Source organism: Rhinopithecus roxellana, chromosome 2, assembly GCF_007565055.1.
Source record: "Rhinopithecus roxellana isolate Shanxi Qingling chromosome 2, ASM756505v1, whole genome shotgun sequence".
Classification (NCBI taxonomy): domain Eukaryota; kingdom Metazoa; phylum Chordata; class Mammalia; order Primates; family Cercopithecidae; genus Rhinopithecus; species Rhinopithecus roxellana.
Genome location: NC_044550.1, coordinates 25,722,173 through 25,735,967, shown reverse-complemented (window position 1 = coordinate 25,735,967; position 13,795 = coordinate 25,722,173). Strand labels below are relative to the sequence as shown.

General features: G+C 36.1%; 1 protein-coding gene across 5 annotated transcripts in view; it reads right to left on the bottom strand.

The window, feature by feature from the left end:
- Positions 1-13,795, bottom strand: part of ANK2 (ankyrin 2) — a 501,960-nt gene that overhangs the window by 67,509 nt on the left and 420,656 nt on the right. For 4 of the 5 annotated variants that reach the window (XM_030916064.1, XM_030916069.1, XM_030916049.1 and 1 more), the window contains one exon: positions 5,778-5,922. In XM_030916064.1, coding sequence (XP_030771924.1) covers positions 5,778-5,922 — 145 coding nt within the window. Of the gene's footprint in view, positions 1-3,117; positions 3,130-5,777; positions 5,923-13,795 lie in introns of all 5 variants that reach the window. The other variant, XM_030916058.1, reaches the window with a different exon arrangement.

The window sequence follows — 13,795 nt, the reverse complement described above, 5'->3', positions numbered from 1 at the left end:
TTCCCCTGGAAGGTACAGAGTGAAATGAACTGTGGCCAGATGCATGCTTCCTGCGGAAGTGGAGTTCCTCTTGTTTGTCTCTGGTGACTCCAACAATGCTATTATTTCAAACTAGAGCACTGTCCCCTTTGCATGTCCTGTGTGTGGTGAGTGAGGCACCAGAGTGTTGGTTGCCATGGTGATGAGATGCATGAGCACAAGAAACCGTTTCTAAGCTCCAGCCCAGAACACAGACACACCTGCCAGCACAAAGACAAATTGCCAATGGCCACTGACCAAAAATGAGGTTTGGCTTCAAAATGGGATTTAGGCCTTGATAAACCATGCATTATATTTTTGAAAAATCTAAATTTCAAAGTTCTAAATTACATACTCAAATGTAACAGGTAAAACTTGACACTTGCATAGATGCAATCTCATTCCTTTTAAATCAGTTTGTAAAATCAGATGACAGATTGATATCTTAAATAAGTTATATTTTATACACTGTAGTTCAAGTATTAAAGATCTGTGTTCAGAGTATTAGCCCAAAGCCCAAAAGGGAAAAAAAGAGATACGCAAGCTTTCACAATATTTATAAAAGCAAACTTTCATTTACTTTTAGCTAGTAGGTGTTTGGCCAGTGAAGCACTGTAGAATTATGGACTAAATGTTAAATTAGCATATTTGTTAGTATAAACAATCTTCATTTTGCAAGTATATTTAATTTTGTAAACCATGTACTATCATATCTACGAGGTGTCAATATAGACCGCATCAATTATCTTTGAGGAAATCATCACTTTGCAGGTAATTCATAGTAATCCAGGACCTCCTCCTTCTTATTTTACATGTAGGTATATTCCAAAAAAAAGTCTTAAAGGATAAATGACATGAATAAAAAGAGTTGGTTGTCTGATCCTTGTGTTTACACATATATAAATCTGTGTTTATAATAAAACAAAATCTAAATATAACTTGAGAATTAACTATTTTATGTTATGTAGACTCTTGGAGAAGATTGAGGCTCTTGACAGAGCCTTAGAAATTTCATCAAGAGTTTTAGCTCCAGCATTTGGAGGCTACTTATATTACAGATGGTTTTACATTTAGCTTTTGATGGGGGTTTAGATTATTGGGAAAAGGGTTAATCTCAGCAAAAGCTTGTCTCAGTTGGTGGAATGGATAATTTTTTTTCCTGCTGTAAATCACAGAGATAGCCAAGATCCACTTGGATGTGTTTTGTACCAGGTGGCACTAGATCAGCAACTCTTAAATTCTATTCACCTTTGTTTTGAATTTGGCCAAGGAAGGGAAAACAGTAGAGGAGCCAACCTCTTCTATTTCTAATATGGCTTGTCTATGGGCTCAACTGTCTTCTGGAATAGCAGAAACAGCAGTCTCAAAGGGAAAATGAAAATTTAGCTTGAATGAGAACAAACTGAATGGTAAATAATGGTACCTCAAATAAAACCTTGTGACGTGGCTGCCAGATTGCAAAGGTCTAAACTTTGAAAGAATGAATCAGGTCTCAATTGCCGTTCTCAAGGAGTGACTATGGCTAAGTAGACAACTCTGTCTATTTCAGGAATGCGGTATTAAAGAGCCCACTGGGCTATGAAAATAGAGTCACACTTTGCAATCAGTATATCAATCATACAAGTGAAATTCTGATATCCATTTAGTTGATACCTGAGTCTATCTCTCAATTGGTTTTGTACTGAGAGGAATAGAGAGGTGTTGGTGTTTTTTTTTTTTTTTTTATCTTTCCTAAAACCCCAACAGGAAAGAAATACAGAGGGATAAGAAGAGAAAGAAGGAGACCAAGTGATATATAACTACAAAAAATTGATTAGAGTAGAGAGAGAAAGATATTAGGATATGTACACAGAGAGTGAGAAAAGTTGGACAGAGAGGGAACAACAATGAATAGGTCAAAACCATATATCGGAGTGTCTCTACCTTTCTATGGGTTGTATTCTAGCTTCCTCTACTTACTTACGCCTTCTGAAATACTAATTGGTTGTTTAATCAATGTGTATCATTTCTAACTGCTTTCTAAAAAATGATGTTGTATAATCTACTTAAATGAAATAAAGATGGACTATTCCAACACCAGAGAAGTTATTCTCTCTAAAAAAAAAATTCTCTCTAAAATAATAATAACTAAAGAATTATTCTCACTAAAATATAACTGGCATGACAAAGGTCTGGAATAATGTAAGCCCTTGGATCAGAAATTGTTCGCTCTGATTTAAGACATTAAAAACAAGTTTAAATATTTTCCAATACAGTTGCCAATTTTTCATTAAGTCAATGGTTCTGCTATTCAGTTAATAAATGTATAATAACATAGCCATAGAAGTATAAAATTTTACTTGCTGTTCAACTAGGGGATGTGCTAGGGGTTTTGTTATGGTCTTAACTTATACTTTTTATTTTACTATGGTACAACTGCTTTATGGACACACAATAGATGGTATGAAAGTGTAATTTTATTGAAAAGTATGATAATTACTATCTTGGTAAACTGTAGTATTTATTAAACATTCAATTAATGGAGTGGCAAACTTTACTGAACAAGTAGAAATCCACAATTTTCAATAAATTTGCTTTAAAACATGAAGAAGCCGCTGTGGTTTGTTGTTATTTAGTATTTTACATTGAATTTGGAAAGCATTTTTAATTTGTAAGCTACAATAAAACAGACACAAAATCCAACTAATCATAACTTCGTTGTATTTACTGTACATTAAATTGTATGTATTTGAATTCTTCCATATCTATGCATATTTTAGGCATCAGAATATTTTTTCTATCTTCTCCAACTACACATAGGCTAATTGGGGTTGTTTGGGGGAAACCGCGCTAATGTGTTATCAACCACAGGTGTAGCTGTGATTGTTGAAACAAAGCCATACTTGGGTCATGTCACAGATTTTCATTTTAGTAATATATTCAACTCTTCTAGCTCAGCTAGTTATTCAGTTTAATACATAAAAATATTTATTTTAGAATAAATCCATAATTCTAGAATATAAGCACCCCCTGGCAACACACACACGCAGGTTGAGCAGTGAGCAGGGAAATGTGGATAAATCTAGGAAGGGCTTGTTTCCATGCTCTGTTAATACCTACCTGGGCATGGTGCTAGTGAAAGCAATTCAAATAAAGAAACAGTGCAAAGGAAAAAATGGTCACTGAGAAAAGGTAACTTATATTGAATTGCCTAAGCAAAATTAAAAATAAAAGAAGACCATGAAAATGAGATGCTGCCTGTAATTCTATTTTGGAAATGGTGACTACATCTAGTGATCTAGAAATGCAAGTGGAGACCTGGAGAACACAGTATATCTTGTTTGCTTCATGTCCCCTGACCTTATGTGCTGAAAAGTATTGAGTTTAAGTAGGAGCATTCAAGCCATCCATCCTGTTTTATAGAAAGTATTATTCTAAATTCTTCCTCAACCTAAGTACTTTGAAAGAAGAAAAACAGATCAAATCAAGTACTTATTCTTAATAAGGGAGACCATGCAAAAAACAGAAGCTTTATTGTTGACAGTAATATGACTATTCATAGATTATCATTAATTTGCATAACGCCATAAACATTATACTTTATTCAAATTTGAAATCTTTTAAGAATCTCAGAGTATAAAGTCCAAATCTACCAATGTATCAAGACAGCTTATGGAACTCTAGAGGGGTTCCTCCTTCTGGAAGCACCCTTTATCTGAGTTATTGAAGCCAAGGAGTCAATTTAATCTCCTTCCGCTTCTTCACCTAACTCATGAAATTCATCATGAAATCTGACTAGTTTTGCCTCCTACACATGTCTCAAAAAACTCTCAAATTTTTTATTTCTGAAATTCTCTCCATGACTATCACCAAGGTTAGAGTGCTAGTCCTCTCATGACACCTGCAGTTAATACAAGCACAATTGCTTCTCAGAATGGTTGCAATCTCCAGGTTTAGCCCTTTGAAACTCTCCTTTAAAATTCATCCTCTTTCTCACTGGCAGAAGGATCCACCTGCTATGCAAATATAATTCCCGTCCTCCACACTTACACTCCAGCAACACTGCACTCCCTTTTTTCCCATACACCCTGCGAGCTTTTGCTCAAGACCTTGTTAAGGCTTCAAACGCCCTCCCCACTTTTCCTCATCATTGTTACTCATCATTTGGTCTCAGTTTGGTTTCATCTGCTCCAGGAAGCTAGAGCCTCAGGGTTTCAGTGGCACTCTATGTGTACCACTAGCTTATGTCCTCTCCCATCTCATTAGGCTATGAAGTTAGCAAGCCTATCTTGCTAAAGAAAAAAAAAAAGATAGTGGAAGGGGGCATTGGTGCTCAAGGAAAAAGCCCAAGAAAAGTTTGTTTTTGCTAATTATGCACTTAGACTTCATTACTCTTTAAGGTATTTATTTCTTAGACTGTATGCCAGATGTTCATAAAAGAGCTTACAATAGTACCAACTTTAAAACTATAAACCTGAGATTATTGATTAGCAGAACACATTACACTACATGGACAAACTTATTCTTTTTTTTTTTTTTGTCTTAAGAGAGTGTCTTGCTATGTTGCCCAGGCTGGACTTGAGTTCTGGGGCTCAAGTGATCCTCCAACCTCAGCCTCCCAAGTAGCTGAGACTACAGGTATGTGCCACTGCACCCAGCTACGACATCCATATTCAAGCCTAACTTATCAGTCATACTTTCGATGAGGAACCACAGAATGTCATTACCTAACTTGCACACACAAAAAAGTGCCAGTTGTACTAGTTAATAATAACAAAAAGTAACACTGATTATATATCTCAGAATCTTATATAAACCTCCCAGATTTATCTATTAACGCTGGGATCCCTCAGATTTTGCTCCGATTATTTCTTGTATCCAGGCTGTCATGGGATTCTGTTCGGATTCTTTTTCATGAAAAGTCAGTTTCAGGCAGTTTTGTCCTGAATGTATTTTTTTTTTATTTCAATAAAACTTTATTTATTTATTTATTTATTTATTTTTATTAATATTATACTTGAAGTTATAGGGTACATGTACACAACGTGCAGGTTTGTTACATATGTATACATGTGCCATGTTGGTGTGCTGCACCCATTAACTTGTCAGCACCCATCAACTCGTCAGTTACATCAGGTATAACTCCCAATGCCATCCCTTCCCACTCCCCCTTCCCCATAATTGGCCCTGGTGTGTGATGTTCCCTTTCCCGTGTCCAAGTGATCTCATTGTTCAATTCCCACCTATGAGTGAGAACATGCGGTGTTTGGTTTTCTGTTCTTGAGATAGTTTGCTGAGAATGATGGTTTCCAGCTGCATCCATGTCTGAATGTATGTCTTAATTCAGCCGCACAACATATTTTATTCACAGAAACTATGTTCCTAACAAAAAAGTGGGGGCAGGAGAGTATTCAAAGTGTCCGTGATGCCGCTCAGTATGTCTATAAGGCAAAATTGTTCTTTTAATTTGAGAAAAAAAGTGGCCGGTGATGAAAAACGCCACATTTACATGATGAGAGCTCTTATTTATGATGGTTTTGCTTCTTACTAGTTGTTTGATTTTACCAAGTTATTTTATCTCTCTAGGCCTCAGTTTTCTGTTCTTTAAAATGGGCATATCTTAAAATTGTTAGACAATGAAATAACATAATATTCTAAATGCTGAGATTAACAAAGTACCTATGAAATGCTCAATAATTGCATCTACATTTTTATCATCATCATAAAAAATATGTTGCAGATATTTCTGGCTGACATCAAGTATAAGCTTTACAAGATACCTGTCAGATCGTCCTCCCTCCAAGCTGTATCGCAGGTAATTCATACCATCCAGGAACTGACTGCTGGGTAGTGAGTCATCACCCAGTTCTTTTAGGTCCTCAGGCCTAAGGTATTCTCCCCCATCACCAGTCATTGTGTCATCACCTTGAAACAATCAGAGGAAAAAGCAGGATTATTTGCTGAATGTATGTCAACTACAAAATATGATCATGATTGTGAAATGCATCAACATCATTGCCTTGATATTGATGAAACTTCACTGCACACTAGAACACAGAACACCAGCAAACAACTATACAGTGCTAAAACTTAGAGAAACAACATTTGATTCATTTTCTTAGTACTTACCAAGAAGAATCACTTGAATTTTAATTCTTTTAATATTAAGTTTGGATATCCCTTGTTGTTTACTTCTAGGAGAAAAAACTTCTAAGATGAATTCTAATTATAGATTTATCAAAACATAGGCATAGTCTGCTTTAGGATTAAGCCTACATTACTTTCAGAAAAAAATATGAGTTTTATTAACATTTCAGGAGACTACATCTATTCTTTTTAATGAAAAGGTGAAGGGGATGGTTGAATACGGAATCTGTCACATAGTACAAGCACAGTGCAAGCTGCATATTATGGATCCCTTGCAAAAAGCCAAAAAGATTATTTAAAAACCAAAAGTTGACTGGCTGCAGTGGCTCAGGCCTGTAATCCCAACCCTTTGGGAGGCCGAGGCAGGTGGATCACCTGAGGTCAGCGGTTCGAGACCAGCCTGACCAATATGGTGAAACCCCATCTCTACTAAAAATACAAAAATTAGCTGGGTGTGGTGGCGCATACCTATAGTCCCAGCTATTTGGGAGGCTGACGCAGGAGAATTGCTTGAACCCAGGAGGTGGAGGTTGCAGTGAGCCGAGATTGCACCACTGCACTCCAGCCTGTGTGATAGAGTGAGACTCATCTCAAAAAAAAAAAGTCTGCTTATATACTCTTTCTTTCCCCCAGGTTCCTACCCCACCCCTTCTCCCAAAAACTCCAGCACCAAATTCTGAATACTACTCAGGTTCGAGCATCCTGTCCCTCTTCAGAGTCTGTTTGCTTTTGCATTTCATCTTGCTTCTCCTAATTTGCCAGTTCTCACTGCTGTCTCTCAGCAGCCAAGATGGTCACAGGGAATAAACACAACTCAAAATAAGCTTTAACTTCTTGGTTCTTAAAAATGCATAAAACTCCTTAATAAAATAGGGCCTACATTTCAAATTTTCTTATTTCTCCCATCTATCTTTCCCTCTTGTTATACCTTGGTAGGGTGAGGAAGGTTTATAAGGGTGAAGAAAGAAAAGGTGAGAAAGGTAAAGATAAAAGAAGGAGTTTGGCTGGAATGACTCCATGTCTGAAGGAGCAAGGCACAGTGTTTGATCAGGTAGAACATGCCAACCAACTAGAGGAACCCAGCCTTCCTCTCTTGTGTGAATAGAATCTTATTAGAAGATAGAAGGACATTTGAAGAGTATATTTTTAATCAAATATATCAAAATTTTATGACTCTGGTGACAAGACAAAAATTTAAAGCCTCTGATTGGCCAGGTACAGTGGTCCACATCTGTAATCCCAGCACTTTGGGAGGCTGAGGCAGGAGGATTGCTTGAGCCCAGAAGACTGAAACCAGCCCGGACAACACCTAGACCTCGTCTCTACTAAAAATTTTTAAAAATTAGCAGGACATGGTGTCATGCGCCTGTATTCCCAGCTACTTGGGAGGCTGAAGTGGGAGAATTGCTTAAGCCCAGAAAGTTGAGGCTACAGTGAGCCATGATCACACCACTGCATTCCAGCCTGGGCAACAGAGTGAGACCCTGTCTCAAAAAACAAACAAACAAACAAACAACCACCTCTGATTACACTGAGTTCATGAGTGAATGTCCTTTACGTTCTCCCTTATTTTGTGCATGTTGATGGTTTTGTTATGATGCCATCTGCCTGAGGCAGCTGCTAGGTTCAGTGCTACGTAAAGTGAATTTTTAGCATTTTTATGTACACCTATGGTGGCCCTAGGTATATAGCCAATGTCTTGATTATGTCTCCGTGAGAAATGACCCAAAGAAGCAAAGTCCCTAAATGCTGAAAGCAGTGTTTAAATCCTATCCCAGTGTTGGCATTAGCTGGAAAGTCACCTCTCTGGGGACTAATCTTGTCAGTGCTATATAAAATTTCTCTCAAAGACAGTTAGTTGTATATAAATCATGCTATTCAGTAATACATACCAGCAGTAAAAGATGGAAAGTGAATGCAAGCAGAAATTAACAGAATGTGAAAAATCACTTGGAAAAAAATCACCCAGGTTGGTCTATAACTGGAAAATTCTGCATACAAATCAAAGCTTTAAATGTATTTAATGAGCCCCTGAAATACTTTTCTTGCTTCCCTTAGTGGGTGAGAAGATTTCTGCTAGAGTAAAGCTGGCCCATCCCTGCCTCCAAAGCCTCATCCCCTCCCATCTTCCTAGATACCTTGCCTGCTAGGCCCTTCATCTTCAACCTTCTCTCCTCTGTTACAGATTCTATGGAGGTCTTTCCCTTTCCATGGATAAAATATCCATATTTCTGTGATCTCTGAAATATGGTAGCTTCTTTCCCAAACTCTTAGACCTTCTTTATTTCACATTCTGACCCCTCCTTGTTAACAATTAAACTTATCAAGCAGATGTTTGCTAATTTCAGCAATTAATCAGCGGCTGAGAAGTGATTTATTTGGTAAACTATTCTCCTTGATTTCTCTGACACAAATCTCTCCTGGTCTTCCCTCTACATTTTTGAGTCTTTCTTCCCTGTCTCTACTTCTCTTAAATGTTGGTATTTTCCATCTGCCCTTTCTTCTTATTTCACATATTATCACATGGACTTAGAGGTCCATTAACTATACACAGACCTGTATTGGTCCCAGACCTCTCTCATGAACTTTGTATCTATATTGCAATTGCCTTCTGGATTTCCCCATCTAAATTTTCTGTAAGCATCTCAGATTTAGCATGTCCACAGCAGAACTCATCTTCTTTACCCATCCCCTTGTCAATATGCTTCTCTTTGAAAATTCCCTACATGAGCAACTAGCACAACTACTTCCTTGCCCAAGCCAAGGGGGGAGAAAAGATGATTTAAAATAATATTCAGATTAAAAGCTTTAGCTCTTATTTGTTTGAATAGAGTGCCATTAGACTTGGAAAGAATTTTGTACAACTCAGACAGCTTTAAGAGAATCATTATATACTTTCCTTGTTTCAACTTACTTATTCAATGTGAAAACAGAACAAAACCAAAGCAACCTTTAGTTTTTACATTATAGAACAAATCTAAAATTAATTTCTTTATTATTTCCACACTTGGAATAACTTCCTTCTGATTGTTACCTATTTACTCACTTAATAGAATGATGATTCCCAGGTTAATGACTTAGCTTTTTCTTGTTGTTTTATTATCCAATGTTTCCAAACAATTTTGTGAAAACTGTTTTGTACTAACTGTGAAGCATCAATGTACTGCAGGCTTTTTATGTACAATTGATGTTTTGATACCCAGAAAACACAGATTCCTCAGTGACAGTAAGTGGTATATTTAACCCCTGTAGGACACAGATGACAATAGCACAGGAATAACTTAAATAAAGTGGAATGGCAGCCAGGCACAGTGGCTCATGCCTGTAATCCCAGCACTTTGGGAGGCCAAGCCAGGTCAATCACCTGAGATCAGGAGTTCGAGAGCAGCCTGACCAAAATGGTGAAAACCAGTCTCTACTAAAAATAACAAAATTAGTGTGGTGGCACACACCTGTAGTCACAGCTACTCTGGGGCTAAAGGCAGGAGACCCTGGGAGATGGAGGTTGCAGTGAGCTAAGATCACACCACTGCACTCCAGCCTGGGTGATAGAGCAAGACTCCATCTCAAAAAAAAAAAAAAGGGTGGAATGGCTTCCCTTCCTGACAACCCCACACAATGCTGGCAAGGAGATTCTCTGAAACATTACAGAACCCACTCCCTCTCAAGCAAGTATTATGCCTGCTGAGACATGGAAAAAGGGCTGAAACCTGAGATGAAGAGCCCCACTAAGTGGTACGTGTTCATAACAGAAGTGAGCGTATCAGAGGAGAAGGCGCCTCTATATTTCATCCCAACATTCAGCCAGTCTGGAGTTCTCTTGATTACCAGTACACATCATTCCAGAGTACTAGCAGAGATATATGCACAAGCCACCCACTCATGAATTCATGAGAATAAGGCATACATAAGTCACAATTCTATAGGCATTTTGGTTATACAGATGCCAAAATCTCTGAGCCCCATCTCATCATTTATGGCTGGGAAGCCGAGTCAGTGAAGACAGGGATCAACTCATGATCCTACGAAGACTTAAAGGATTACTTTCACATCTTTCGTTAAATCTGGATGCTATAATTCTCTTAGACTGAATTCCCATTTCTGTCTTTTCCTTGCATTTCACGGCCATGTTCTTCCACAAGGATATCATGGCTGTGCTATTACAATACTTTTCATACTAGGTTTTGATTCCACACCTACCACTTAATAGCTGCGTGCCATTGAACAAACTACTTAATGTCTCTAGGCCTCGTTCTCCAAAAATAAGCCTTTCCTTAACCGAAAATATATATATATATTCATATATATATATGGAACGGTATCCACAGCCTGTGTCACAGGGATGGTATAAGGATTAAATGAGACATGTACCTAGCATTATGGAGGTTTAGTAAATGCTTTCTCTTTTCTTAGATTTCTGCTTCCTTCCAGGTTCTTCCCAAAAAAACTCCTTCTATGTACCACTGCTGGTTAAATCTTTGTAAAAACAGGTTTACATGTTTTCATCATTAATTGAAATCTTTAAGGTATTGTGTTTCCCAGGCTTTTCAGCAAAGAATTCAAACAGTCCACAGCTGAGCCCAGTATGTTTTCATGCATCAGCAAACCGAATGACTGGAGGATTCTGCCACTCTGTGTCTCTCTCTTGTACTTTCCTATCTCAAGATTTTCCCATACTGTTCCTTATCTAATCCCCAAAATCTATGCACCCGGTTATTACTCTCTCATTTCTCAGCATGTTCATGAGACGGTGTTAAGTATATGTAGCTCCTGATCTCCCCAAGTGGATATGAAAACCTGACAACACAGTGCCTTCCATTATGCTGCTTTTAATATACACATTATTTCTCTATATAGGCTTCCTAAGACCTGCCTCATGCTCACCTTTGATTCCACTGTGGCACCAGTTACAGAGCTTTCCACACAATAACATCACATTCACTATTTGTTAATTGGATTCATGAGTGGGTATTGTGGATTACTTTAATATGTATACAGCAAGTTAGCCTGATAGGATATCTCAGTATAAGAATATCTCAATGTAAAGTCTTACCTTATGATTTTATCTTGAATAAACTAAAGAAATGTCTTTAATATTTATCCTTAAAAGCTATTAGTATTAAACATAGTGGCATTCTTAATGGCAAGAGTTTGAATACTCTTTTTGGGTGTCGATATACTATTGCTACTAATAAAACAATAGACTGTAGAGAAAACAGGGATTAGCTAATAATTTTCAAACACATGTGGCTGCATTCTGTCCACGTGGATGATAGCAGGTTTTATAAAAACATATTAACTTCACAAAACATTAAAGGGTTGGCATTGGCAATGTCAACCAGCCAATTTCCTTCACACTAATTCTTTCTATGAAAAAGTTACTTATCAATACTCAAACAGATCCTTTACATGAAAATTATTCAACTTGAATTTTCTTCTGGGAAAGAAATGTTATTAAGTTTTGGCTATTTCTAAAAATGGACTTCTCTTACCACAAAAGATAATCTTGGTCATTCACCAATATTCTTCACAAACCAAGAATTCTTATCACCAGTAATATTTAATATATAACATTTTTAATAATGAAAGTACAGAATGTTGTAATTCATCTCATTTAATACAATAGGCAGATCTGAGAGACTATTTTGTATAAATTTCTTTTATAAACTCAATATTAAATACTTTAAATGAATTAACCAATAGAATTCTCCAGCAATTATTTTGTAAATAAAGGGCTATTTTTAAATTAAGTAATCACTATTCAATTTATCTGATTTACAAATTTAATTTTTCATGTAATAGAGTTGCTTAAAGTGGTACCACATGTACTTTGGAAACTTCTTACTAGATAAAATATCTTACATTATTCATTTTTCCTTATATGCCAAATTCACCCTAAACAATTTTTAAATGTTACTTTATTTCTATTCTTAGCTATATTTAAAAATCATATAACTATTAATATATTTTTAATCACACCTAAAATATATCATCAACCCAGAAGGTGATATAAACTGCATTTATTTCAAGTGGTCTAACTTAGTTATTATTATGTTCATGCTAGCTCAATGTCAACTAACAAAAGAATTACTTTTCTCTAAATTTATATTCTAAGAAAAGATACTAGCTGTGGAAAATATTTATATAATGTTCACTAGATTATAATTATGTTAACAGGTCTCAATAATAGTTGCAAAATCATTAACAGTACAAACAATTCATGACTTTAAGCTTCTAAGTTAATAAAATCCACACACTCAAATGCACACATATACAATTCCACTCATGTTACACATGCTATTTCAAAAGAAACAGATTAGTGTTAGGCATACAGATTTAAGCAAGTTGTTCTATCCAGCTAAGAAAAATTAAAAGCAAAGAAAAGTTTTCACTCCAAAAATTTCCTCCAAGGGTACCTGAATCACTAAGTGCCTCCCCATCAATAAAGTGGTCACCAAACTGTTTAAGAGCTGTTCAACATACAAGTAAAGATAAGAAAGATGATCTCACAAAACAAAATATGATATGCATATAGGAATGCTGAGAACTTGTTTGCAAGATTGAACACAAAATTATACTAAATATTTGGAACTGCTGGCTTTGGGAATACCTTTGAATTTATTCAAAATAATACATTGATCCAACAATTGTTCATTCTTGTCATAAATTCTTATAAAAGCTGAGAAAACTCAATACCTATTACCAATAGGTGATTCGACAGGTTGGTTCTAAATAAGGACATCTCAATGTGAAGTTTTATCTTATGATTTTATCTTGAATAACCTAAAGAAACATCTTTAATATTTGTCTGTAAAAGCAATTAGCATTAAACCTAGTGCCATTCTTAATAGCAATAATTTTTCAAACATACATTTTCATGTACATATATGGCAGTAATTTTTCAATCATGTGGATGAATTGCTGCACTATTGAAAGTTGGTTGCGTGGTTTTTTTCTTTCTTTTTTCTATCTCCTCATAAAAAATGCTTAAAAAATTTGTATGTGCTGCTTTCATGATTTTTTAGTAGCAAATTTTTTTTTTTGGTCCAAGTGGAATATTACATGGAAATTCAAAATACAAAATGAAGAAAAGTCAGCAACTCTAGTTGAAGTAGAGATAGGGAGCCGGACACCCTACTGGCCCATCTCCAGTTCTAGCCCAATGTCACACACCCACTCCAGGCAGTCCCCACTGCACCTTTTAGGAAAGCAGACTTCCCGGGACTTAGGAAGCCATTGCCCGAGATCATTTTTATCAACTCTAAAATTATAGGGGGGATATTTTCTGACTTAAATAATACATTCTTCTGTTGAATTTGTACTACTTCCTGCTGTACTATTTTTAAACCTTCTCTAAGGCTCTTTTCCTCTGGGCTTAAAATATATTCTGTACCTATGAACCAACCAGAATACAGAGATTTCTTGGCTGAAGAAGAACACTCCTTGATGGAGTATACTTTAAAGTCTTTACTTAAAGGCATTTGAATAAAAAAAGATTTTTAACATAATTCAAACATATTTAATAACAATTGTGTTAATATATAGCTATTTTAACACATGGCCAGTTTCCAGTTTTTCTCCTTTTCCAGTCATATTATTTAATAGCCGTTAATTATAATGCTAGGAAAAAGAGATAATACCAGAAAAAAAT